Source organism: Chamaea fasciata, unplaced genomic scaffold (assembly GCF_029207755.1).
Source record: "Chamaea fasciata isolate MVZ Bird 193981 ecotype frontalis unplaced genomic scaffold, bChaFas1.0.hap1 SCAF_6, whole genome shotgun sequence".
Classification (NCBI taxonomy): domain Eukaryota; kingdom Metazoa; phylum Chordata; class Aves; order Passeriformes; family Sylviidae; genus Chamaea; species Chamaea fasciata.
The window spans coordinates 16,501,584-16,529,154 of record NW_027094091.1 but is presented as its reverse complement, the minus strand read 5'-3'; the positions used below and the strand labels follow the sequence as shown (position 1 = coordinate 16,529,154).

Here is a 27,571-nt window from a genome sequence, read left to right as displayed (position 1 = left end):
AATAAAACAGGGTATCTACTGTATACCACCAGAATGCTGTTGTGCCAAACATCCTACATTCTTTTTTTTAAGTATTGAAGCCCAATTCAAAGTGTAAGGCCTACTCAAGTGGAGAGGTCAAAGGCAAGTTCATTTTACATTGCTGGGGTTTTCAAAATATTTCAAACTAAAAAATGAGTAATAAATATTTAACTAATTGTGATCACACCAGCAAGGATCTGGTTAAGGCCAGCAATAGCTGAAGCAATACTATTGCTCCCTTAAGATTTTGATCACTAATACTGATCTCTTACAACTGGTAGTCGCTTGGTACTACTATCTATTTTTACTTGCATTTTTCTTCACTTACTATACATGTTTGCATTTAATCCTGAAATGATTAAACACAGTCGCAAAGTCTAACTAAATCACCTACCCTCAAATACGTCTTTTACATAAGCTAAGGGAAAGCTTTTCACAGTCTTATTTTTAGTAAGAATTGCAATTGGTAAGATTATAAACTACTCTTAGAACATTAACTGCTAACATGGGCTTAAATGGATGGCCTATCAAACTACTTTTTCTCAGTCATTTAAATTTTGATATTCCCCTCACCTAATGACTGTTTAATGAAGCACAGAATCAACGTCATGCCCTTAATGTGCTGAAAGAGGCAAAATTGTCTGGTTAAAGAGTAATACAGGAAGTTACAAAAGATTACTGGAATCTTTTCTAAGCAGCTTATACTGTGAGCTCCCTGCTGTGGCTGCATAACAGACCAGCTGGCTGGATGCTGCCATGAAGGTGTTGGAGCTATACACCACGAGAATTGGCTGCTGGCAGTGCCAAGCCCCATGCAGGACAGCTGCCAACTCTGACCTACCTCAGGGATTAATTTAAACCCATTCTTGATTTTTGATTGGAATAAACTGAATCTTTTGTAGATTAGAACTAAGAAAGGTGGAGAGACACAGCGAGGAGCTAATACACTATCTGAATAGACAAGGTCATTGAAGTTGCACTTACATTTTACGCAGCTGAGGAAGTTTCTTAAAGATTCCAGTAGCCTCCAGGACTGAAAATTCGTTGTTATTTAGTCGCCTAAAAGAAATCACATCAATTTCAGAAAAAAATTATTCAAGGATTGATACGGAATGTTCCACATTAAGTGAACTTTTCATTCTGGCTTCCCTGAACATCTGATCTTTAACTGGTAGCTGACAAACAATTCATTATATAGTGACATTTCTAATTTCAATAATTCCTGTGAATGAACGAACATTCTCATTCCTGTGAATGAACAGTCTCATTAGTTAAACTTAGGCATACATAAGACATTTTCAAAACCTGATCACAAAATTTCATACAGCTAAAACTGAAAAGGAATGTAAGATGATGTTTTTAATTTTTCAAACAAGAATGTAACTAAGGGAGGATTCCATGGCAACCTATAAATAAAAGTCTTTTAGAAGGACATATAAACCACTGAAGATTAGTCTTCTGTTCTTTAAATGATATCAGGTGGAGTCTGCCAGACATCTGGAGGTCCTCACAGAACACTATTTACAAAAATGAAATAATTACTCTTCTTTTGAATAGGGAATGAAACCCAATGTATAGGTCTGCCCATGAATTTAAAAACAATTCCCTCACCATGATTTATCTTCATACCACTACAGCAGGCACACATACATTGCTTAAGGCAGCATTAAATGCTGACTTGTAACACTGTTAAAAGGTATGCAATGAGCAACAAGTACTCGCTGGGCACTTCTCTTTCCTGCACAGGTATCAAGGCTGACAGTACAGTATACCTTTAAGAGCAGCTAGGTTAGGGGACCTTCTATATTTCAAAGAAATACCTGTATGGACCAGGTACTCCCAATTTCCTCTCTTGGAAAGAAAATGGAAATTATGAGTCTTGGATCCTTTATATGCTCTAATGGAGCTATATTATTAAGGAAGGGAGTCTGTCCAGCATTTCTTTAGAAATCTTAAAAAAGAAGGAGAAGATATGACTAACAAGATCAATGTGAATGAAATTCAGCACAATTCTAAACCTAGAACGCTTTTTGGAATTGCCTTATTGAAAGACAAGTTTAAAAAAAAAACCTAGAAAATTAAAGAAAGCTGCTTGTTCATCCTTTCCTCCTGTTCATTCTCATTGACAGCCAGAAGGGAAATTAAGGTTGTAAATCTGAAGGTATGGTTGTACAGGAGTTTCAATGTGGAATCAAACTAAAAAAAGACCGAAGTTTTTTGGATATACACAAAATATTTGCATATCACACAGAACTACAAAGAACATGAATTTCAGAAGATGCTATCACCTCTAAAAATGAGCTGAATGACTTAATGTGATTTTTAGTTGGACTATATAAAATATTCTTGCACATTGTCAATTAACAAAGTTACTTCTTCACTCTAAACAGACTTTTCTTTACCCTATGTATTAACAACAGACCCACTGACCATTCTAGTAATGTGTGTTCTTCAAATATTTTCCAGTGCTATACCATCTCGAATGACTTGATAATGAAAACATTAACTGATTTTAATAATACTTACTTGCTTGACTGCATATATTTTTAACCCCACTGAAATATGCAGACAAATTGATCATTTATTCTTTGCAACAATTTTTTACCTATTAAAAGTCATTTACTTTGTCTCTCCCTCATGTTTCTTTCACAAAAATGCCTCCAACCCTTTTAGTCTTCTTTTCTATGATTCCTGTTCTCCACAATTTTTTTTCCCAAACAATTATATCCTTCTTGAAAAATGAAGTCTTTAACACAGTACTCCAGCTGATTCTTTACTTTTGCTATGCACAGTACAATAATTATTTCCTATAATTTACATTCTACATTACTGTACATATATCCAGAAATGAAATTTGCATTAGTTCCCAATCCTTCTTCTTTAATATGTATGATAACCACATCCTTTTATCTTGACCTACTTGCTGTTTATGCCTCAATCTTGTATTTACGGTGCTAAATAGTTCTATCTAATTTCATATGCAGAATTTTTATTTTTATTTTATTTAAATTGTATTTATTTTATTTAAATTAGTGCACACACAATGAAATCAAAATTATTATAGAGGACTGGAAAGTTTACAGATGTGATGTGATCTCCATTCTGGACCTTAATATTATTTTTTTGAGCCCAGTGCTCTACACTGGTAAACACAGAAACTATAGTTATTACCCATCAATCACAAGATCAAGAAAATGATTTAAATTTACTTTCATCTGGTTTATTCAAATAAAGTATTGAAATACCATTCGCAAAACAAAACGCTAAGAGAAGCATTTGATCATGACGTCCACACATTCTGTTTTTCTAGATTATTTGATGTTTTTTCCTGTTTCGGTAACGCAATGGCTAAGATATTGCATGTTTTTGAAAAATAGCTGAACCTTCCTGGAAGCCTATATACTGCAGTGATATTCATGCTTTCTAAAACTACCTTGTTAGATGATCATCTATTGTAAAATCATTATATAAATTCTACATATAAGACTGAAATTATTCTTTATTTAGCATTTCTTCTGGGGACTTCATTTTGAGTGATTCCTGAAATGCTTCTTGCATTTTCCTATATTTTCAAAAGATACCTGAAAAAAATATTTTATTTCTAGGGTGCAATTACAGACTTGTACTTTATATCAAATACTTTACTGTCAGATTAGACAGATCATTCAATGTTTCTCTAGAAGACTGAGCAAGTGATAATGCGGGGAGTCAGAACAGCAGTTAGTTGGTTTGGTTATAGTTTTTTTTTTTAACTTTTACAATGAAGTATCTGTCTTGAATTATATTAATGTTTTCAGATTTTGTTTTTTTTAATCCAATTACTTGGAGGCAACAGGGTTTTTTTCCTGTGGTATTACTACTGTTGCAATTAACACAACAGACACTTTTTTATAGAATCACAGCATATGCTGAGTTGGAAGAGACTCACAATGATTACTGGGTCCACTTCCTGACTCTGTGACTGGTCACCACAGAGAAGTGATCAGATCCTGCCCCTCCTCTTCCCCTCACGAGGAAGTTTTGACTGCAATGCGGTCTCCTTTCAATCTCCTCTTCCCCAGGCTGAACAGGCCAAGTGACCTCAGCCCCTCCTCATACAGCTTCTCCTCAAGGCCCTGCACCATCTTTGTTGCTTTCCTTTGGACAACTTTTTTCCTTACTTTAGGTCTTCATTTCGAAGCTGAGATTCAACTCCAAACATCATCCTGCAGAAATTAGTCTAGCTCTCCTCATCACCTAAAGAAGAATCAGTGTAATTTGACTCTAACGCGTGTTTTTATATCACATCTTGTGGATTAAAAAAAAAAAAAAAAAGGAAGGCTAACTAGCTGCTACTCTCATACATGCCAATAAATATCGTGAACTGGAAATCAAAAATGGTCCTAGAACAAGACTGGGAAGTCCCAAGAAGAACAACAAAGACCAGGGATAAGAGAAGGAAACAAGAGGAAGAGCTGTAACTTTTGTATCAGTGAGGCAAATACCAAAAGAATGTATTTGGCTAGAGCAAATGGATTTTTAGCAGAAGTAAAAAAAATGAAGAAGCAATTTCTCTATCCTCTCTGGATATTTGCAAGACTGTTAAAATTTTTATTACATCAAATAACTTGAAGAACACTCTGAACAGCCTATCGAGTAGAAGGCTGAATAATGACTTTGTTAAACACCATCTTACTTGGATAGAGTGCTGGAATGAAAAGGGCTCTTTAATTGCAAAAAATATAAAGGAAGCAATGATGGAAACTGAAGAGAGGCAGAGTCCATCTCAAACTAAAAGTTCCCATAAAAAATAAATTAACAGAAGTGAAAGAAAATAACTTCTGTAACACTCTTAGGGGAATGGTGGATTTTTAATCCACTAACACCTCCAAATAAGACTGGATATTTTATGAAAGAAGGGCTGTAACCAAATATTTAGTAAAAACCCCTTTTGTTGACTCAAATTAGAGTATTCAAGATATAGAGCAAATAAGCCTTGATTATTTGATTGTTCTGTCTGAATTTAACAGGTAGGAACCATAATTACAGAAAGAAAACACCATATCTTCCACATGCAAATAAATTAATCTAAAAAAACAATTAAAATGCTAAATTGAGATTATTATTTCTTTAGAGAAGACAAAATTAAACCTGATTACTCCTAAATATCAAAGCAATGCATGCTTAATCATTTCAACAACTCCATTCCTCTTCTCTTGGTTCAGTAACTTAATTTATACAACCACTACTTTATGATCTCCTCCTACACTTTAACCTGTTACCTATTCCATCAGCTTTTATTCTTAAATTAAACAATTTTATCTCAAAATACAGGATAACATAAAATGTATTTTTGCACCGAAATCTACCTCCCCTCACACAAGACACACAATTTTTTTCCTCGATTGTAATTTTCAGATTTTAAATAAGAACATGTTGTGGTTTAAACCCAGAAAGGCACCACATTCAACACAGCCACTTGCTCTCTTCTCCACCATCAGTATCTGGGAGAGAACTGGAAAGGGTAAAAGCTGGAAAACTCATGGGTAGAAATAAAGACAGATTAATAGGGAAATTAAAAGTCAAGCACACAAGCAAAGAAAAACAAGAAAATAATTCACTGCTCTCCACGGGCAGGCAGGTGTTCAGCCATCCTCAGGAGAGCAGGGCTCCATCAATTGTAACAGTGTCTTGAGAAGACAGATGCCATCCCTCCAAATGCCCCACCCTTCCTCCTTTCTCCCCTTTATATACCGAGCATGATGTCATGGTCTGGATATCCCTTAGGTTATTATAATAATATCAGTTAATATCGGTTTGGGTCACCTGTCCTGGTTGTGTCTCCTCCCAACCTCCCATGCACTCCCAACTTCCTTGCCAGCACGGCAGTACAAAAAGCAGAAAAGGTTTCGACTCCGTGTAAGCCCTGCTCAGCAAGAACAAAAACATCTCTATATTATCAACCCTCTCCTCAGCACAATTCCCAATCATAAGCCCATATTATTCACTGTGAAGGAAATTAACTCCACCCCAGCAAAAACCACCACAGAAAATTACTGCGCAACTCCTTTTCACAGCTCAGAGACAGGAAAAAGTCTCCATCTGTGTTTTAAAAATATTCCAGTTTTAAATCCCTTTTCCTGTCCAGATATTCGAATACTTAAGAATAGTCTCATTATTTAATATCTGATTGCCATAGTGCTGCTTTGATGCCAGCTGTGGGCTGCTCTTTAAGAGGTGTGCCACCCTGTTGCTCATCCCAACCCAGTGGGTAACAACTTGATCACAATAATCTTGTCTCCACATCTCTATGCTGCTTTACCATGTCAAATCAAAGCCCTCTTTTTTTTTTTTTTTTTTTTTTTTTTGTCGTTCAACATTTTGCCTTGTTCTTTAAACTGAGTCTCCTAGGAAAACCAGCTATTTCCTTCCACCTTTGCTCTGCAATGACAGCCACTTTCATCTGCCTTTTCGCCAATCCTTCAACCACCTCTGCATTCCCTTTTATACTGCTCTTTGCACATAGAGAAGCCTTGTAAAGCTGTCTTAATTTTATCTTTCACTCCCTCCTTGAAGATTACTTCAGTTGTAATGCCTACAAATCATTCCCATGTGGCACTTATTAAGCAAGTAATCTCTGAGTTCTTCTCTCCCCATTTCTATTCATTATTTTATTATCTCATCTTCTTAACTCTGTACTATTTGTCTGCTTTATCTTCCTCTGGTCTCCTGCCCAACAAACATAATGCATGCTTTGCATAAAAAGAATTGTCTCTGTCTGTTTAAACATCTAGGTAGCACTTTTTAAGACAGACCTCTCTGGTTACTGGATGCCCTACTTTCTCCTGCAGTTAAAAGTTAAAAGCAAAATAAACCCCACTGCCTTTCAAAAAATCCAAGTGGATTGCTCGGGTCCTGAAGAACTAGAAACATAGAATAGTTAATTTATTCCTTTATCATGGGTTTTTAAGGCTACATGGTATTGAAATAATGCATAAATAATTTTTATGAATATTTAGTCCTTTGAAGTTCACCACAGAGGTTACTTTCAATTTTTGCTGTTTAAAAAAAGTAAAGCTGTGGTTTTACATTTAATAATTTTAGTTTTTTCTCTGTAAGTAATGGGTTCAACTTACAACTCTGCTGTGTACTGGGGAATGTGATCAGGAATTTTGTTGAGTTTCTGATTGGAGCAGTCCACTGTGGTCCCTTCACAGCGACATTTCTCAGGGCAAGCCAAATCTGCAAAGCAGTCTCCACTTAATTTGGATCTGTAATCTTCAGTGCCTGTAGAAGATTCAAGTCAAAACACAGAAACTAAGTCAATAAAGTATAAGATTTGCTTCTTGTGAGAGGGCTGAAAAGACGTCTGCAATGCAGATAACGGGTGGGTAACTTGGGAAATGCATGATAAACTTTGTGATACTGAACAGACACAAGGGCTTCAAGAGAGGGTTAAATATAGGGACTTAAGATATGCTGGAAAAAGAAACTGAGACCAACTTCACATAGCAGGATAACATTAACTTGAGCTTTTCACAGCTGTACTTTCTGCTGATTATGTTGTCAGCCAATCTAGCCTTGTTTATAGCTAATCACACAAATGCCACTCTTTGTTTTAGAATTTGCTTTTTTTTCTCTGTATCAAGAATAAATGGATCCTGAATGCCACCTTTTCTCTTTCTCAGGTTACAAATTTATATTGTTGACTGGACTTCATTAACCTCTGTTATTTTTTTTAATAGTCCCGATACTCCACATCATCTCAACAAATAAGTTGAAAGCCCTGTTTTCAGCTTTAATTTAAAAAATGTGTGATCCTGACTTAAGCCTCAGCAGCTTGCCATGCTGTAGAAAGCTGCGTGACGTTCCATGGTGCTTGACAGAACCATGTTTTACTCATACCTCACAACCACATGGTTAGATCAAGCACAACAGAAAATCTCGCTACATTATCAAAACTGCATCCATTAGGCCAAGGATAAGAGCAAGGGAAAAGAGGAAGGAGTAGGTATAAATTACAGGAGCATTTGAAGTTTAATACTTTCTTACATGACATGGCATTCTTATTACTGAATGTCCAGTGTCACAGGAACAGTATCACTGTCACAGATTAAATAAAAAGACAGTATTTATAAAAAAAAAGAAAAAAAGGGAAAAAAAAAAGAACCACATTGAAAGTTTCCTCCACCATTTCCCAGAGTCAGTCAAAGAAAACATCCTAAACATATCAGGAAAAAACATCCAGTAAGGAACTGAGGGTGGGTGACAAAACAAAAAGAAGCCAAAAGGACCTGTGGGTTCTTCTTGGACAAAGGTGAAAAGACTGAGACTAGTAGAAGGTGCATCAGGGCTGGGAGGTACACTGTGATTTAGTTCAGACACTGAACTTTACTTACAGCCAAAATGGTGAACTCCTGAAAAAGTAAAGATAGCCAAGAAGGAAAGAAAGACAGAGTAATGCCAATTAAGACAAAAACATGAACTAAGATCTCATGTTCTCTACTCAACTTTTGTTTGATTAGAAGATGGTGCTAGGGCCATTGTCTTCAGCAGAAAGAAAGAATAATTCATTTTGAGCGGCATTTAAAAATGAAGATGAGATTGGGGTTTATTGCAGATTTCTTATAGGATGATGATTATGCCTCCCATGAATTATTCTTCACTATTTTGAATGTGTTCTTTAAAAGTTGCTCCCTGAACATATATAGGAGTTACAGAATATTCTGAGTTGGAAAAGACCCACAAGGATCATCGAGTCAAATATACATGCTATGCCACTTAAATCCTTAATAAAACAAACAAATATAGGAGAAACAGATTGCTCAGTGGAGGGGAAAAACATCCAACAGTCATATATTATGTAATCTACCACTTGTAAATGTTTTAGTAATCCATATGATGGATAAACTACTGTAGAGTACTTCTATGAGGTAGCAGATAAATGACATTTTTTCAAATAAATTATTTAATACTTGCAAACCTTTAGTCTTCGAAATTACTATAATGAAATTTTACTAGGACTTCCTAGTGTCTGCAGAGCAACATCTCCAAATGACGTATTTAAAACAAATACTAAAAATGTTTAGGTGTTTAAAGAAACGCTAAGATTATTTTGTAATGTCCACTTAAGTATAAAGTAGTGTTTTTAGCACTTTTTAATGCCCAATAAACAAGTCTACAAATATGGGGTTTTTTTTCCTCCTGCATCCAGAGTTCATCACTGTTAGCCATTTAAAAAATTAAATACTCAGGGATAATGCCTTTAACAACTAAAATACTTTTAGGTAGAATCTCCCTGATAACCTGATAGAAAGAGAAAGCAACAGAAGCTGTATTTCAAGCAGCATGTGTATAGCCCATTATTTTAAATTTAATTACTTTTCTTCTCCTTCTTCTTCTTGTCCCCCAGCCCGCCCTCTCCCAGGAATAACGTTTTTTAACAGGTTTGTAAATAAACCTAAACTGCATGAGTGGCCATATTATAGCCAGGCTGTGAAGACATTTGCTGGCAAGAAAACATTTCTAACTCACAAGCAAAAGTTGTGCTGGCAAGGTTGAGTAGAAGTCACTCTGTGGCAGTACAGCTGTTCTACACATTAAGAAATGGAGTGGTACTACAGGTTTGTGAAATTGAATCCCTCTGTTTTATGCTGCTTTAAAACACATTTTTGTGGATGCCAGTGCTGACAAATTGCTGCCCTTTTTTGTACTTCATTTTGTCTTTTCTTCATATTCAAAACCATGTATTAGTATAAGGGCATGAAGAACTCCACGTGACTACTGGAAATCTAAATTTTACATCACACAGCATTTGGAGAAGAGCTGTTAAACGTACCAGCTAAAGAGACAACAACTAAGATGACAGGAGAATGATGATATACCTGCAGTACTTGAAAGAAGAAGTGCACTGGTGTCCTAATCAATTACTATAGATATTAAACCATGGCAGAAAATCCTGATTGCAAATCACATACTGTAATTGCAAATCACATACTGTAATTCATCAATAGATGCATTATTCCCTTGTTTATTTTGTTATTTATAATTTTTTATGAATATAATGTGAGTGAATTTTTTTTCTATTAAGAAAACAACACACACTGACAAGAAAGGTAAAAGAAAGAAAGATTCATTTTTCAAAGAGCTAGGGCCAACATTGGTAAACCTTCTGTAAAAATATCATAGACTTATTGTAGCTTAAAGGAGTGTGTAAATTGCTATTTCATGCCAAATCTAAAGTCATATTTTCCTTAATGGAAAGCATTTCTGATTCACTGTATGCATGAGACCAAAGAATGCCTCTAATTAAGAATATCAGCTTTCTTTTCCAAGCATTCCACTGTGATTTCCTAAACAAAAGGAGGTTGAGCAAGCAGCAGATGTGGCCAGCAGAGAGCATGAAAGCAAGGCAAGAAAACGTTCATTTGTAAAATGTTTAGTCTTTTAAGTTGCGCTAGCTCTTTGATGGCAGCATGGTTTCCTGTGTTTAAAAGCAGCTCAGGAGCCACATTTTAAAAACAGTAGCAGCAGAAAGGCAAGGTAAAAGGTAAGTAAAAGTGTCAGTTAAAATATGAACTAGCAGGTGCAACCTTCTAAATAATTTAAGTAGGTGTATCTTTGGTAGGTTGAGTGCAAATCTGTGAGAAAGAAAAAGGTAAATGGAGCTGCATGCTAAGCTCTTATATTCAGAAAACAGAATTACTAGTATTCTACAAGGGAAAACTATGTATAGCTACAGGTAATGATTCATGTTAATACACATGCATCAGTTTCCTAAAAGCTATGACAAACTTTGCTTTGGGGGTGAAAGGAAGAGAATATCTGCAGTTAGTCAATCTTACTGCAGAGCCAAACCTACCTGGAATGAAATACTGTTCTTTAGCTAAATAGAGAAAAAAAAAAAAATAGAAGATGCACCTGAATGTCAGCAAGCAAAGAATGAGTTTTATTAGATTAAGTATGGACTGCAGTTAACTACAGATAATTTAGTGAAAAAAATGTGTTCACAACGAGAGCTGATAAACAACAAAGTGTGAATTGTCATAAATGTATCCGGAACACGGATAACAAAACAGTTTTCATCTGGTATTTGCACTTGAGACTGAATAAACTGTAGAACGTGAAATGCACCTGGAACAGCTGGATACCATATGACGAAAGTTAGGATTTAAAGAAATGTAAGTAGGAAATGGAATAAGATTAGAAAAAAGAAAACAGTAAATTTCAGTATGAAGCAAGCTCCCTGTATAAAATGAATATGTTACGTTTCCATATTTAGCTTAGAAATTTTTACATCTTTCACATATTCCAGAGCCCTGTGGAAATTTAAAAAAAATGATTTATGGTGGTACTTGTAGTGAATAACTCTAGCATTTCATTCTGAAGTTTTTATATATTACATTTATTTTGATAGATGTAATGCTACTCAGAAATAGTGCCAAATACGTTAACTACAGTAATGTTCCGTGATCCAATAGTCTATGACTTCCCAGATTTCCCTCTGTTCAGGCAACGAACTAAAAAAAAATACTGTGATGTTTAATAATTCTGTAGAGAGACAGCTGCTTTCATTATAACTTCTATAACCACTATTTTTTTTTTTGGCCAATAAAGGAAAAAAAGCAGCTGAACTAAGAAAATTACCTGAGCAGCGGAATTTCTTGCTTTTGATCTGGCCGATCCTTTTGTTTGCCAGCCGGCGGGGGCTGGTGCAGCGGGCACCGCTGGTCTCAATGGGGTTTGTGTGGAGATAATCCGCCAGCCACTTCAGATGGCAGTCACAGATAAATGGGTTCTGAGCCAAATGCCTTTCATGAAGAAAAAAAACCAATAATATCACACATTATTTCCCTTTGGTCTCAGCAGTACCCAGTGCTTTTACTGCACTGTAGAATATGAAGTCATACTTGAGAGAACCATAAACAAGAACATACGTACAAGGTCTGAATCGCACGGAGGGGTGAGAAGGTGCCTTTTGCAATGGTCTGAAGCTTGTTGTCATACAAAGAAAGAAGATTCAAGTTGTGCAGATCTTGAAATGCGTCAACTCGCAGACAATTGATCTTGTTGGCATTCAATAATCTGTTTAATGGAAGAAAATTAATAAATTGAAAGAAATCGCTCCATGTCACAGCTTCAGCATTTTTCACAGACAATTCTTTGTGCACCTTTGCAACCAGAACAAGTGATGTAGTAACAAAAAATAATTGATAGTGACATAAGCAATTTCAGTGAAGTATTTTATTTGGGTTATATATATATTCCTACATATTTGAACCTTGGAGTTTAAATGTTTACATTTATTTAGCTCAAATCACATTTCTTGTATGCGCTGGTAGAATGTCTGTGTGGTATTTGTGCACTGTGCAAAGAAAAAAGCCTTAAAAATCAAGTATATTCAAGGAAAACTAGTTTCTTTTGCCAAATAAATAAACAAACAAAAAAGGAACTGAACACTGTGTTCATTAGCTGGAAGAGATTTGCAGTGGCACTTTTAATTATATGTTACTAATCAGCATGCTGCCACATTAACAGAGTTGTAGTAAAAACTGGTGGCATGGAATATATCCAAATCTGTCTTGGATTCTTTCTCCTCTGCATCTTCAAAGGGAACCTTTTCTTCCCTGTACCTCCCAGACTTTTAGTGTTAAAACAAACAAGCCAATCTAAACCAAGTCCTTTTGAAGAGCGAAAAAAAAAAAAAAAGCCATTCCATTAGATGCATTTTTATAACCAAGTATTTTTTACTTCTTTCCATTTTGAGCCAAAAATGGAATGAAATGGTGGATTTGAAACCTAATGCTCTGATCAAAAGTTTTGCCACACAAGTAGAAATTTACTTAGACCTAAATGTACTATCTATATAATGCATATTAAGACACGGACATTTTTCAAATACAGACTTGAGAGAAGGATAGGTCTTTTACCTTTTTTTTGTTTGTTTTCAACAGATCTGAAATATATTTTATAACGAACACATCTTTAAAGGAAAACAGGAAAGCGTATCCTGCCCATTGCTGTACTATTTTTGTGACTTTAGGAAATCAAAATGCAAACCTCTAGGTGGTGCTAGAACTTTCATTTTCTTTGTATATATTTATTGGTTTGCCATCTTCCATTAGTTGTTAGTAATAGACATTTTGCCAACCACTTCATGATGAAGTCTGGAAATTAGATAATTCTAAACAAGTCATGATGTTTTGAATTCTTTAAGAAGACTCTGACTCAACAAGTCAGTTATTCTGGGACAAGTTCTTTCAAAACCACCACTGTTTTTTGTGGTCTATTTAACACATTTCTTTTACATGGTACACCTATTGCCCTTCTGCTAAATAATGACAGTCTTTGATAAACTTATCACCATGATATTCTTTATTCCAGTACAAAATCTAAACATCAATGGTTTAATAGGTTACATGCGGAAATTTCCAAAGTGTTAAACTGAATAGCAGCTCAAGTTCACAGATTCAGAGTCATACAGGGTGTCAGAAAACATCAGAAGTCATCAATGAAACTGTGGTGCAATACTGTTCTTTTAAGGGTACAACTAGAAATACAATTGCACTGCATTTCCATTATATATTTTCTCTTCATAAAACACACAAATATTCCTTCTATGGTTCCCACACAAGTATATACGTCCTATTTGTCATTTACAGTGTATCCTATCTTTATGAGTTTTATCCTTAGAAATTCCACACAGAAGAATAATTTAATTTTAAGCATTTTAGACTGAAACATTAACTGATACGATCAAATTTATGGATGAATGGCAAGCTGGCCTACAACAGTCTTGATTGTTTTGGTTTTAGCATAACTTGGTTTTAGTGTACTTTGATCTTCTATTTGGGATTTCCTGCCAGTTCTTCTTCTGGCACAGATCTGTCATCATGTTTACCCTTTTGAATGATCCCAAAATAGAATAAATATAAAAAAAAAATACTCACAGCAGTTGCAGAGAAAAGAGTCCTTCAAATAGGCCCTTTGGAAGTTCTGTGATTTTATTGCCATAGAGGACTCTGTACCAGGAAAAAAAGCGAATAAAGCTACCATTACGAAAGGCATATGCTAGGAGATTTTGACTTCAAAAATAGAGAAATTCCCATTTTCCTGAAATGAATTTAATAACAACCACTTGATATGTGCAATATCCTTGTGGTCCTGTGAGGCAGCAGGATCACATGCTATCCCAAAAGGTGTGTAACCCAAAGAGCTCTCTGCAGAATCAGCACCTCACTGATTACAGGCTTAACAAGGGACCCTGATAAGGGATTTGAATTTTGCAAGAACAGCTAAGTGGGGAATAAAAGACGTTTGGCTTGGTTCAACTCTTTGCCATGAACACACTTAGTAAAAAATCTCATACATTATTAGTGTCCAACTGTAAAAGAATATTCAATTACCGCTACTATTCTGAAATGATTATTACAACTTTTTTATAGCAAAATTTTGCACAGAGCCAATAGGCCAAAATAGTTTCACTATAAGAATATGAGAAATTTGCTTCTGTTTACAGGTCAAAGAGATACCTACAGTGAATTGAGTGAACGTAAGCCCTGGAAAGCATCTGGAGCTGCTTCAGAGATCTGGTTATTGCTCAGGTCACTGAAAGAAATAAAATTCGATTCAATTAATTCAAACTATTTTCAAAATAATGAACTTTAGGATAATATGTAATTAGAATTAAGCGTGGATGGGCGAGAGAAATTGAAATATTTACATGAGACATTTCCAAAGAATTTTAATGTAAAACCACTGAAATTGCCAGTACACTGTAACAAAACGCACAGTTAAAAATAGTTCAAAATGCTTGGGAAAAAAACCCAAAATATTTACTTTTCCTAATTGCTTAAGTGCATTTTGTAAGAATCGTCTGCTTACTACAACCCAAGAGCTATACAGCCTCAAAAATAATCTGAAATGATCCTCAGTATCTTTTTTTTTACAAGAATTTTCACTACAGTTTCATACTGCTTCTGTGCAGAACCACATTAAACAATTTCAATATTTCGTAAAACCTGAATTATTATTATTACAAAGATGCTTTATGGTCTCAATAATCAGGCTGCCATATCAGTAACTGCAGTTCCCTTGGACCATTTTGACTTGTTTTTTATCTTGATATAGATATATAGATATATAGATATATATGTATACGTATATGTGTGTTATCAAATGTAAGTTGTTTGGTACGTACATTCTTCGAAGTTTTTTGTATGGGGAGAAAGCTCCAGGAGGGATGACCTTGATTGAATTTTGTTCTAACCGTCTGCAAAAGAAGAGCAACAACATAAAAGTACAACCCCCATGCTAAAAAAGACTCTAAAGCCATAAGAAACTAGAAGGGCTAGACTTCAACAGAGATGATATCTTCTGCTTTCTTTTTCAGTATAATTTTTATTTCTTTCATAACAAAAACAAAAAACAAAAACAGAAACAAAAAACAAAACCCCAAAGAAAACAAAAAACCACCCCACCAAACAACCAGCCAAACCTCTTTACCTGTAGAGTAATATTGTAAATTAAAACCAAATCTTGATTTTATATTTAAAGAAAACTTTTTTCAGAGCTTGCAAAATTTTTCTAAATTTTAAGACAGAATTGTCATCAAAAATTCCAATCTTGAATTTGTCTTAATTTACTCCCAAGATTTTATTCACATATAGCAATTTGCATAGCAATTTTTATTCAGAAATTCCTAAAGATTTCTATTAAATAATTGAAATATGCAAACCATGGGAATGGGGAGAGGAATATTCTTACAGACTAAATAATATATGTTGCTACCTGCAATAAGGCAACTGCCATACTTTTAAGGATGCACATGATTTCTTTAGATACTTTACACAAAATATTCTCTTTAAGATATAATATTAGATTTACACAGCCATACTTCTAACTTCTTTAAATAAGTATTTTAAATGCTTGTTTTGTATCTATAGTGACTGTAATTGAAAATTCCTATACTGTAAAGTGTGAATTTACTGATGGAAATCATTTTCCAAGAAGTTTTTGAACTTGTAGGAGGTTTGCATATGGGAAATCAATGCCGGTGTAGACCTATGGCCAAGGTGCCAACAAGTCAAAACAGAACCAGTGATGAGCACACTTAAAACAGAAGTTACTTCCTTACACACTTCAGTATATCATGATTATGGCCGTGCAAATTTCTGCCATGTGGACAGAAGAAGCTATTATACCAAAGAGTACTACAGGAAAAGCCATGATTATTCAAACTACATACCATGCTTATAAAAACAGTTCTCTATTTCCCTCTTTCATGCACAGGTATCAACTCTATGATTTATGTACATAAAGACAATGCCAAAATCTTCTAAATAAAATTAATCAAAAATCTGCAAGTTTACTGCACTTGTTCTAACTTACAAGGATATTGCCTCAGAATTTAAGGTGAAAGAGCCTTTTAAAATCTAGACGCAGAAACATTGGCCTATTTTTTTTTCCTTTTACTCTTGTTCTGTTAACTGTCTTGTTTCACTTTTGTTCTAATTGAGACATATGAGTCTGTGTGTGTGTGCAGTGTAAACAATAAACTCATATATTTTGAGTAAGCTTTTCCAAGAAAATACTTAACAGAAATAGTTCCTTTTTGTAAAGTTTCTCAAGAGATCATGATATAGCTGAACTGAAGCTTCTTTTCTGCCCTCATGAAGTCTCTTTCAGATAGAGATACATTTAATACTTAAAATCTCTTTACTCTGATCATGCTTTAACTTTGCAGAATTTGTTGCTGAATGGCTTATGATGAACTCAAGGAAAAAAAAAAACCAAAAGCTCCAGAAAAACCTTCTGGATGAAGAAAATCTCACTTCATCACAACTGCTCTAGTCCTTTTTAGGAAAATGTTGTCACCTCGCTGTAGATTTCAGGTGTATTTTAAACACTGAATCCCACGGCACAGGATGGAAAACTTTTTCTATAAACATGATGCTCATTCATGATCCTTGCTTTGGCTGAGCCTTTTGGACCCATGAAACACATTTTGCAACAGACTGGGAGTACTGACCAGGATACAAAGCAACAGGGTCACTTCTCTCCTATACACTTGGTGAGATGCAGAAGGCAAACACCTGAATAAGCAAAAGCTTGCGGAAGTTAAGGCCAACACCAAGTTAGGCCACACCCAAGTATTTTCCATCCTTACATTTAAATTTTAGCTTTATTTTCTGTGAGGTTTCACAGAAAATAAAGATTGGGCATGGTTATCACCTAAGATAGTTTTCCCACTCAAGTGGCTAAATCAGAGACAGGTAAACCCCCCCAGAAAATAAAACTTCCTCATTTTTGTAACTGGAAGGAGTTGAGAAACCAAATTAACCCAGCCATGAATAGCATGGTTGCCATCCATCCATTCCTGTTACACACTCTGTTTGGCAGCAACCAACTGCCTAACCCCAGGGATAGCCTAATCTGACAGTGATCAGATATGGAGCTCTGAAAACCAGCCAAAGAGTTATCTCGCACAGGGAAACACATAAGGCGTATGCAGAGGACTGGAAACGAGAGGGGTGGTAAAAAGGACAGGGAAGGATTAGGCCATAATACAGAGGAGGTCTTGGATTGCCAGAGAGGCAAAAATGCTTCTGGGTATATGGGAAAGAAGTATTGCAGTAGCAATGTTCCCACATGAGGCTATCGCAAGCCTCATTTACAAAAGCTGCTTATTAGTCCAAGATGCAGAGATTCATAACCCAGAGTTGGAGGGGCTCTAGTCTACATTCACATATCTTTAAACATATAATGATCTTAATTAAGTAAGATAAGGCATGTATCTCAAGGTCTAGCATTAAATTAGGATACAATGTTTTTTTCCAGTTTATTTTCTTAATTAAAAATACATATTAATTCTATAAACTGAAGTACGTTACAGGATCCATGTAGGCCATATTGCATGAGAAGATTGAATAGCAGATTTCATTTACTGCTGCCCAATTTGGCTACAAATTACATGGGCCCAAAACCCAAAGAAGTCTTGCTACAACATATTTCTGAGAGCTAATTTTCCAGCACTTCTAGCACCAATTCACAGGTGGATATGAAAATGAACTTTATGTCAACTTTACCTAACATTTCTTTTTAGTGAGACATTTACATTCTACCAGACAGAATGTGCAGTGCTGGGAAGCTTTTCTGGATAAAGGATTTCTTTAAGTAGGATCATCTAAGTATGCCGTTTCTTAACTTAGGCTAATGTGTAGGCACTGAAACACACCACATTTTAGAAAATGAGATTAACATAAGTCAGGAAGAATAAGATTATATAAATACAGAAGAAAAATCTTTTATGCCTCACTTTGTCTATAAAGAAAGTAAATGAAACCACATTTTCAAGCTTTGTAATAATTTAATTTTCTGCTTTATCTTCATAGAATCAGCTGAATTTCAGAGTGTAAATTCCAGAGAAAATCTAATTAGACATATTCCCAAGTCATAAAGTACAGATAGACTAATATCTAAAGGAAATTTGCATTCTACTGATAAAACCCATAGTAATTAAAAACTCCTTTATATTAATGTCCTATATTAAATGAAATATTTTTAATTCTGGAATAGGATGGGTTATAGTTATCAATTACTGAAAAAGCCAGCCATTAAGTGCTTGCAAATGACTTGGCCAGAAGTAGTATTATAATACCAAAGAACAACAACAAAAAAAGCTTGAATCAGTATTTTTCCATTAAATTTGTATTAAATTTTGTTCACACCAACTCCTTTCAAAGTCATTCCAGAAGTCATTTTATCTTATAAATGAACATCTATGTATCATAAACAGTGCCTTGGTGGTTTCTTTCTCAAAAGTCACAGTCAATTTTTCTGGCATATTTAATAAGCTAAGAAAATGGAGGAAGATGGTTAAGTACACTCTTCATCAAAGCTTGCATTGCCCCAAGTAAAAAAAAAGTACCCTGCCCACCACCACCCAAATGCCAATTAATGCTTTTAATATTTAGTCTCCATCTCTTTTTAGTGTTTCACTTCAAAGAAGTCCTGCATCAATACATAAGTGTTTTACTGTCTTTTAATGCTGCCAAACTAGTTGAAACCTTTTTTGAAGACTATTCCCTAATCTCCCCTATCTAGGAAATGTACTGTGAACATTTCTCTTTGGAAATCTTTCCCCTCTGCTTATCACTGCAGACACTGTAATGTACAACCACTTACTATTCTAAGATATAAAGGTGCTTCTGCAGTTGTGACTTCCAACCTAATCAAATCAAATCAAAGTAGGTCCCCAGCCAGTAGACAGATTCTTCCCACACGGTCCCCAGAGAGCCCTGTGACATGTAAATCACTTGACACTTTCCAGGAGGATGCTGTTCTGTACTATAAGCCTGCAGCACACCATTACTGATTACTACTTCCGCACTTACAGAGACAGACAACATGCTTATTTATACTGACACTTTTAAACTAGCTTATTTTCCCACTATAAAAAGTCATTTCTGTGAACTGCTGCACCAGGAAAGAGGACAGACTGAGAATGGAAAACATGCTGTTCTCTACAGAACCATTTTTACTTTAAATCATGCAGATGGGGTACAAGATATTAAACTCTGTCAGTAGGGAATGGTAAAAATAATATACACAGAGATGTGCTGCACCTAAATGCATGTAAAGGGATCAGAGATGTATTAAAAGCATTTCATAATACTAAAATAAAATAAAACATCTTGCTTAAGAAAATGTGAATTTGAATATGGAGGAGCAAATTAGACATATATTTTATAATTAAACAATCAGAATATAACATCTTGATTAAGTAAATTTGGATGACAGAATAGTGGCTTTAGCAGTTAATTAATCTACACTTTTAATTCCAGTATTTCCTAATTTATAAAAAGTCTTTCAAGAAAGCTGTCAAGAAATCCCAAAAGAATTTTACTACAGAGAGAAAGTGTAAGCTGTGAAATGAGTCTGATGTATTGCACAGATGCTGATTATACATGTTAATAAAATTGACAGCTCTTCTTTGCATTTTCCCCATCTGCTTTTAAAGTAAATGGCAAAAACAGCTGTCAAAAAACCAAAAAATAGATTTCAGTGATGGGATTGAGAAAAGCTCCTGAATCTGAAGAACTGCAATACACAGCCAACACATCCCTCATCACATGCAACATCTGCCAGATTTTGGGGTTTCTTTTTTTGTTTGTTTTTAAAATAGGGAAACAGTAATGATCTCCCTTGCTGGAGGAATCCTTGAGGCTATTAAACAAAGTACCTTTTTTGTTTCTCCAGAACCGCACCTCTAGAGTGCTTAAATTCACTAACTGTCACTTCTAGCCTTGGCAGCAGAAGAATTCTGTTGAAAGCTATGATATCATCCACATCTAACAAAACAAAAGATGTATTTTGAATGACTACATTACTTGCATTTCTTACTTTCAGGCTCTAAGTCTGTGTATTAATAAATCTGTTTGACAGTTTTCTAAATATTTGTATATAAAGAATCACTGTCAATGTTGCCCTAAAGCTTGCCAAACTGTTAACATCTAGTTCTAATTGTTCTATCAAATATTTCCTCGGGGGATTGGTTTTAAATGACAGACAACTCCTTAGTCTGCATTACATCAAGAAAGTAACAGGAATTGCAGTTCTAAAGCTATTAAACAATTCATCGCATGTATTCAAAAGCAAGCCTCAAACCTGCATTTCATTACAGAAAGGGCTATCTCATGCTCTGAACTCTAGAGCATCACTAATGATGGTGGGCTTGACATTCCTCCGTTGTTACAGGTTGGGGTTGTAGCAAAATACACCACTTGTTACATAATTATTTGCTTAGTACTTTGGCTTCTGACTCACCCAGAGTCAAGTCAGTCTCTCTTAATTAGCCCATTTTTGATGAGAGTTCTTATACTACCACAACTAGTCAGGCTGTTTAGATAAGTGTTTTAAATTCACAAAAAAATGGATACAATCCTGCTACACTCTTGGCCCATCACAAGCAGGGATCCGCCCACCTGTTATAAAAGAGCAGAAACACTACCTTGAAAATCCCCCCATTGTGTGAGACCACCAGGGTGACAGGAGTCCTCACTACTTGCTAAATAATATGTGATCTTGCACTACAAATTTGACACAAAACTAAAAAAGCTTTTTAACTGAGAATATGTGGTTGCTTACTTTACTATGTATTATAAATTTAATTGATGAAGAAACATTTGAATGATGACAAAACAAAAAATACTGAAAAGTCACTATCCATGTTTCTTCTCAAATTACTTCACTCACACAATTGCTGAGGAAAAGTAATCAGCAGTGAAGAGCCATGTGTGAAAATAAAATCTAAGACTAACAACACCTTTGGAGTATGGCACAGCGGTCAGAAACCTACAGGGTTTTTTCTGGAAAACTGACATGGGCCTTCTCCAGCTTCCCTTCATGCTGTAAAAAATACTCATTTATTCCATGCTTGAGTTATTTTCTTTCCCTTGGCAGCATCAGAGAGGTCTTCTCTGATGAAGAAGGTGCCTCTTCTACTTAACACCCACGAGAAAATTGCACAAAATCCCGAGAGGTGGAACGGTGCTCATGCTGGCCAATACCTACTGCTGGTTTCTGGAAACCAGCACTGCTTCCATATGCTTCTTGTCTGGTTGTTTTGTTCTGTGTCTCTACGTTCTCTTGACTCTTGAAATTGCCCTGTTGTCTGAATTTAATTAGTTTTCAAGATAGGACACAAGAGAATGAAGAAAGCCAAAGATGTGAACAATGGCAGCACAGAACACAGGCTAATAAAGAACAGATTAGATGCTATACGTACAAAAACATCTGACAACTCAAATGAAAAAGCTGGTTTTTTGTTTTCCAAAAAGAATAAAGTAATATGATTTACAGTAATTTTCAGATTAGGAAGATATTTGAGTAAGAGCATGACAAATCAATTCTCTTGTGTGTGTTAAGCAGGCAGGATTAGCTAAGCTAGTAGCAAAATCATCTATTTTTTAAGCATTTAAATGGAATATGCTTTAAATTCTGCCCAAGAAATATTAAGATAGGAACACCAAAGATATGTTACAGGTAATTCAGGGAAATCTGCATTGGTGAATTAAATATATGAAGGTGAAGAAGTTAATACCTCAACAGATTTCTTTACCTCATTCTAATTTGTTTCACATTTATTCAATACACTGCCTTTTAATGCATTTTTCCTTTTTTACATGTAGTTATTCTGTGTTTATATGCATATATCATATAAAAGATGTTTAAATTTTAGCAAATTTCTGAATTTTTGATTAAGCACACAAATCAGTTGTTTTATATTGCAGTGGGCATAAACACTGCTTTAACTAAGAAATAATGACCGTCCCAAGACCACAGAAAAGCACAGCAAGGGAACTGCATCATTGACACACTGATGAAGAGTCGTAGACGGAGGTCAGTGAGTGGCAAATCGTAAAACCTTCCTAGGAAAATTATAATACAGTATCATGTTTATTTTTATGCAAAGATTTTCAGTGTTTATGACCTTATTTGCAACATTTAGCCAACTAAACAGGACCAAGGACTTTTTTAAAATTAGGTGCTGTAGAACATGGTAAATTTCAGTTGCAGTGTATACTGATACTAAAATTTTATTTTCATGTCCGCTATTATGCAGCAGGTACTTCCGTTTCATTAGGAACCTTTTTGGTCCTCCTCCATATGTAAAGCCTCCTCTTAGGAATTCTCATGAATACAGACGTAAGCAATACATTATAACTAATAATATTGCATCTGAAGATTATGTACTATTATTATTTGATATAAGCTTTTGGACATAAAAATGCATTAAATTTTAGTCAAAACAGAAGCAAAAGCTCTAGATTTCACTGAAAATTCACTATGCCTCTATGGTCACAGTACTCAAATAAAACTCCTCATGTATGTAAAGCACTTCTCCAGTGTCTACAGTGCGATCAGACCACTTTATCTTGGTTAAGTCCATCTGTCAAAATCAGTTCTGTCAGATCTCATTTCCTTTCCCCTCTTTTCCTCTTCTTTTTCTCCTTTCACTTCCTTTTTTCTCCCTTCCCCTTTAATATAATCCGAGTGTTACTGTGAGAAGCAATCTCAGGAGCTTTTAATCCTGCCTAATTTCAAACAGCTCACCAAGACGTAGTTGAGTGCTTGGCATAACACACAATCATTAATCAGCACTTATGAAAACAAAGTATAAGAAGAAATGAGATGGGAAGAAGAACACATGAAGAAAAATAGCCAGAAATCAGGATGGTAAGATAAGACAAGACTGAGGAAAAAATTAGGAAACTCATGGAAAATGTAAATAATGTTGTCACGAAACCACTATACAATTTCTATTTTTGCCTTTCAAACATTATAAAGCTCCATTCACATGAAACAAAAACTTTATTCTGAAGCCTATAGTAATAAGAAGTCAGGGGCTTTTCAGTACACTGGATTGTGAAGGTGAACTGTAAAAATTCCTGACTCCCTTTTTTTTTTTTTTTCATTTCACATGCTATGTGGTTTAGGGTCTTTTCTGCCTGTTACAAAGACGAAAATTATCTATAAAACTGTTTTTTATTTAGCAGTGGCAATCCTCCAGCCATCCTTCCCTCCAGCAAAACTCCCTCCTCCCCAAAACGCCATTGTAGTGACTATTGTCCTTCTGAAAAAGAAGAATTTAATTAAGTACTTCCTTTGGTTATTAATTTTTTTAATATATAAAAAAGTGAAGGAATATGTAATTTAATTCTGTGCTCTTTTTGATTAAATAATCATCATTTGTACAAATTCATGGTCATCAGTGCAGGTACTCCTTCCCCCGCTTCCCCCTCTGCCAACCCTAAGAAACACTTACGGCAGATCTATTTATTTTCATTTAGGCATAATATTACAGTAAGGAAAGAAGTTTTGGAACCACTTTGACAGGTTCAAGCCATGAAAGAGAAAAGAAAATCAGAAGAATATAAGAGTGGCATTTTCATGAAGCTAGGTCTAGCTCATTAATGGCTTTTCGGCCTCTTTTGAAATAAAGGCCTGTCACACCATTCTGGGATAAGGTACCAGTACAGTTAATAGAATTGTTGCTGGGTTGTTATGTGTTTGGTTTCTCACAGTCTGTTTGAACACGTGCCAAAAAAAGTCTCTATTCGAAGGGAACCAGAATTACTTCTGCCGATCATTCTCAAAGAATTTTTCAAAAGGTGAATCCTGAAATTAAACCAAGCAAAAAGAGATTACAGTGATGAAAAACCAAAATGTGGAAGGAATGCCGGCATAGAGGCTGATAAATGCTATTGCCATTAGAAAGGCTATAATTTCTAGCACCAATTAAAGTAGTAGTTTTGAACCTTAATGACATTTAATGCCTTTAATACATGAATTGCATGACAAAGGAGGAAAGCACTAGGTGCGTGAGGCCACTTAAGTTGGTTAAGTGTAACAGATTGAACATGCCAATGAAAGGGCATCTCCTAAAAAATTCTGTAAAAGGAGAGAGGTTCAAAGAAAAAAAATCTAAACCAAGTCAAATTATGATGTTTGAGATGAATTAATGTATAATGTATCATGCTTTGCTTAAGTCAATGAAAAAATACTAAAGTAAGGTATATTAAATAACAAAAGTTGAAAGAGTATTCATATTATTTATGGGCACTGTATTTTGCCTCACAATGTTACAATACAGACATTAAAATAACAGATCTATGGGAAATTTTTTTAAGTTCCCAAAATGTTTCCTGCAGGTTACTCATGGTATGAAATCTATTCATTTGAACCAGAGACAGAGGTTCACATCTCTGCAACCTTTTATTTTTTGTGCTTTCTGTAGAATTCAGAGGTGCACTAAAACTGGAGGAGTTTTGGTGCTCAACCAATTTTTTGTAAAATTTGTATGGAATATGAATTATTTCTTTCTCAAATATTATCACATTGATTGGATAAATCCTGAAAAGAGAAGTCTATTTGGCTGTCTGTGAGTTTAGATAATAAAGTGAGGATTAATTTTGGAGAAAGGGTGTAACTAGTACAGATACAATTGTACTAATTCAATACAGATTAAGAATTACATTTACTGAGATGCTGAGTACTTAATTTTGCTCCAAGCTTTATCAAACAGAAGGGAAAAATAGAGGACACCACAGGTTTTATTCTCCTTTCATTTTCACTGGCAGCTACTTGGAGATAAGCAGTCACGTTTCTGAAGGCATCTTCCCAAGAGGCACTTGGTAGACAATACACCACCTGCCGACTGCCTTGGTGCAGCGAGAATTGCTGCTTTCAGCCAACTGACTTCTGTACCAATTGAGAAGTCAGACAGAGTATGACAAAATCGGCTCAGCAGCACCCTGACAGCCACCAGTAAATCCAACTACACTGGGATGAAACAGCATTTTGGCAACTGGCTCTGCCTCCACCTGCTCCCACCATCACACCTGCCTGCTTGTTCCTCAACCACTTCAGCTTCCAGTGCTAACTATTTTTCTCAGCGGTTTAGGAGCTCACACTGAACTCAGAGACAGACAGGCTGCAGCGCAGCGCAAGCGCATGCTCTCCTTGCCAGCTCTGCTACAGAGGCAGTAGCCATTAGCCTGAGAAGACAGTCCCTAATGTCTTAAAACAGCATTCCAAGACTACTGTAGAGCTATCAAGGCAATGTAAAGCCACAACATCAGTATTAGACTAAACAGAAAGTCTTTTCTTGTACTTCTCCACAGAGAGCTAACTCAGAGCTTCAACAAGCAAAATTTTACTCAATGGAAAGCGCCGATGTATAATACTTAAGAAATTCAATATTCCATTTAAAGGGTTCTTCTTTTAACCCACTATTTGGATACAAGTTAATTTATCAAACCCATAGGGAGAAACAAAAAAGCATAGAATTGTCAACATGCAATATACACTTTAAACCTGTGATTTTATTATATTTATCAAAAGGATAGAGAAAGCAACGTTATTAATATACTGCTTGGTTTTATACAACATTGTTCCAAACAGACTGACAAGGTAATGAATTCAAAGTATTCCTGTGCAGAAGCAGATCACACAACATTTTTTTTCAAACAAAGTTAAGAAATCAGTGTTTCATAGGGTACTGAGGAGCTGATTGAGGTCAAGGTTTCCACAGAGAGAAAGAACAGGAAAAATGGACAGAGAGCTTGGCAAAATATCACAAACCCATTAGCATGTCTTGAAGATGAACTTCAAAAGAATCTCATTTGAAAATAAATGGAATTATAGATCTTTAAAAAGTAAATATGGATTATACTCTTATTAATAATAACCTGTTCTCCATATGAGAACAAATAAGTAAGAGGCAGATATGGGTGGAAAAACAAAATCTCACAAAAATAAGTTGTCAGATTTTAAACACCTGTGTGAAGGAGGGTTGACAATAAAGTTTAATGTCACTTCACAGGAAAATATTATTATATGAGTTACAATAAAGAAAAGACAAAAGGATGGAAAGCGGCAAGCACCGGAGGTATTTGTGTACCATGAAGTTGGCTGAATCACAATATGACAAGCAGGTGGTACTCAGCACTGGATTCCTCAGACTCAGCTCATAAACAGGGGACAGAGGGCAGAGAAACATGTTCAGAGCAAGGGAATTTGGAAGTATTGTGGATTTTTCTAATGTCCCTATCAATAAAGTAGGAAATCTTCAAATGAAAATACAGCAAAAGATTGGCAAAAAAGGAAAGATACTGAAAAGATTGAACACTCTTTGGTGCAGGTAAATAAGAAGCATAAAGTTAACTTTCTTGCAGTGTGCACAGGAATCTGGTAGTATTATAAAGATGAGTGAATAAATAATAAATTGGCTGTTAAAGCCTGTACATCCTTCAGAAAACAACAGGGAGCCAGCACATTTCTCTCTCCCCCTCTCACTGAGAACTGGGGAGCTCCTGCCAAAGCATGTGCTTACAGGGTGATGAAGGTAATGAAGCCATGTGTGTGGGGACTGCACTGATGGTGGAAATGCAGCGCCCACTGCACCCTCTGCCTCATGCCCAGCAACTCCCTAGCACTCCGAACGCTGCCGTGACAGCACGGGCTCAGCTCTTCAAGTGTTTACTGTCAGTTACCATCTTGGCACACTGACAACAAGATCGCCCAAGAAATAAGTGAAAAAACAGCTTATTTTGTGGGATACAATCATTCTTTTCAATCTAATCTCAAGGGGTTGCTATAAGCAACAGTTGCAGAGGACTTTTTCAAAAAATGAAGCTTTAAAACACTTATTGTATGATAACAATACTGGAATGTCACAATCTCCCTGCAAGTTAAATTTAGTTTAAAGCAGAGAGGACTGAAGTCTTTCATAGACCAGCTTTAAAACGTGACATACAACCCGATTCAGTGTCAGAAATGTCTATGAATGCGATAATAGGATTACATTTACCGACTTCTTGTTCCTGACGAAATCATAACAGCTAAAAAAAAAAGACCTAGGACTCTGTAGGGCTAGATCAAGTTAAAACATGGTGCAACATGTACTGGCAGTTAAATAATGCAAGTGATTATCAGGTTGCAAAAGGCAAATGAAAGAAAAGTAAAATTCTGTTATAAAAACCTGATGATTCACTGTTATCTGGAATAT

At 35.5% G+C, this 27,571-nt stretch overlaps 1 protein-coding gene across 1 annotated transcript in view; it reads right to left on the bottom strand.

Moving 5' to 3' along the window:
* SLIT2 (slit guidance ligand 2) overlaps positions 1-27,571 on the bottom strand; it is a 128,146-nt gene that overhangs the window by 57,536 nt on the left and 43,039 nt on the right. The window contains exons 7-13 of the mRNA XM_066184901.1: positions 15,200-15,271; positions 14,536-14,607; positions 13,950-14,021; positions 11,941-12,084; positions 11,647-11,810; positions 7,137-7,287; positions 1,006-1,080 (exon numbers count right to left, since the gene is read on the bottom strand). Coding sequence (XP_066040998.1) covers positions 1,006-1,080; positions 7,137-7,287; positions 11,647-11,810; positions 11,941-12,084; positions 13,950-14,021; positions 14,536-14,607; positions 15,200-15,271 — 750 coding nt within the window. The remainder of the gene's footprint in view (positions 1-1,005; positions 1,081-7,136; positions 7,288-11,646; positions 11,811-11,940; positions 12,085-13,949; positions 14,022-14,535; positions 14,608-15,199; positions 15,272-27,571) is intronic.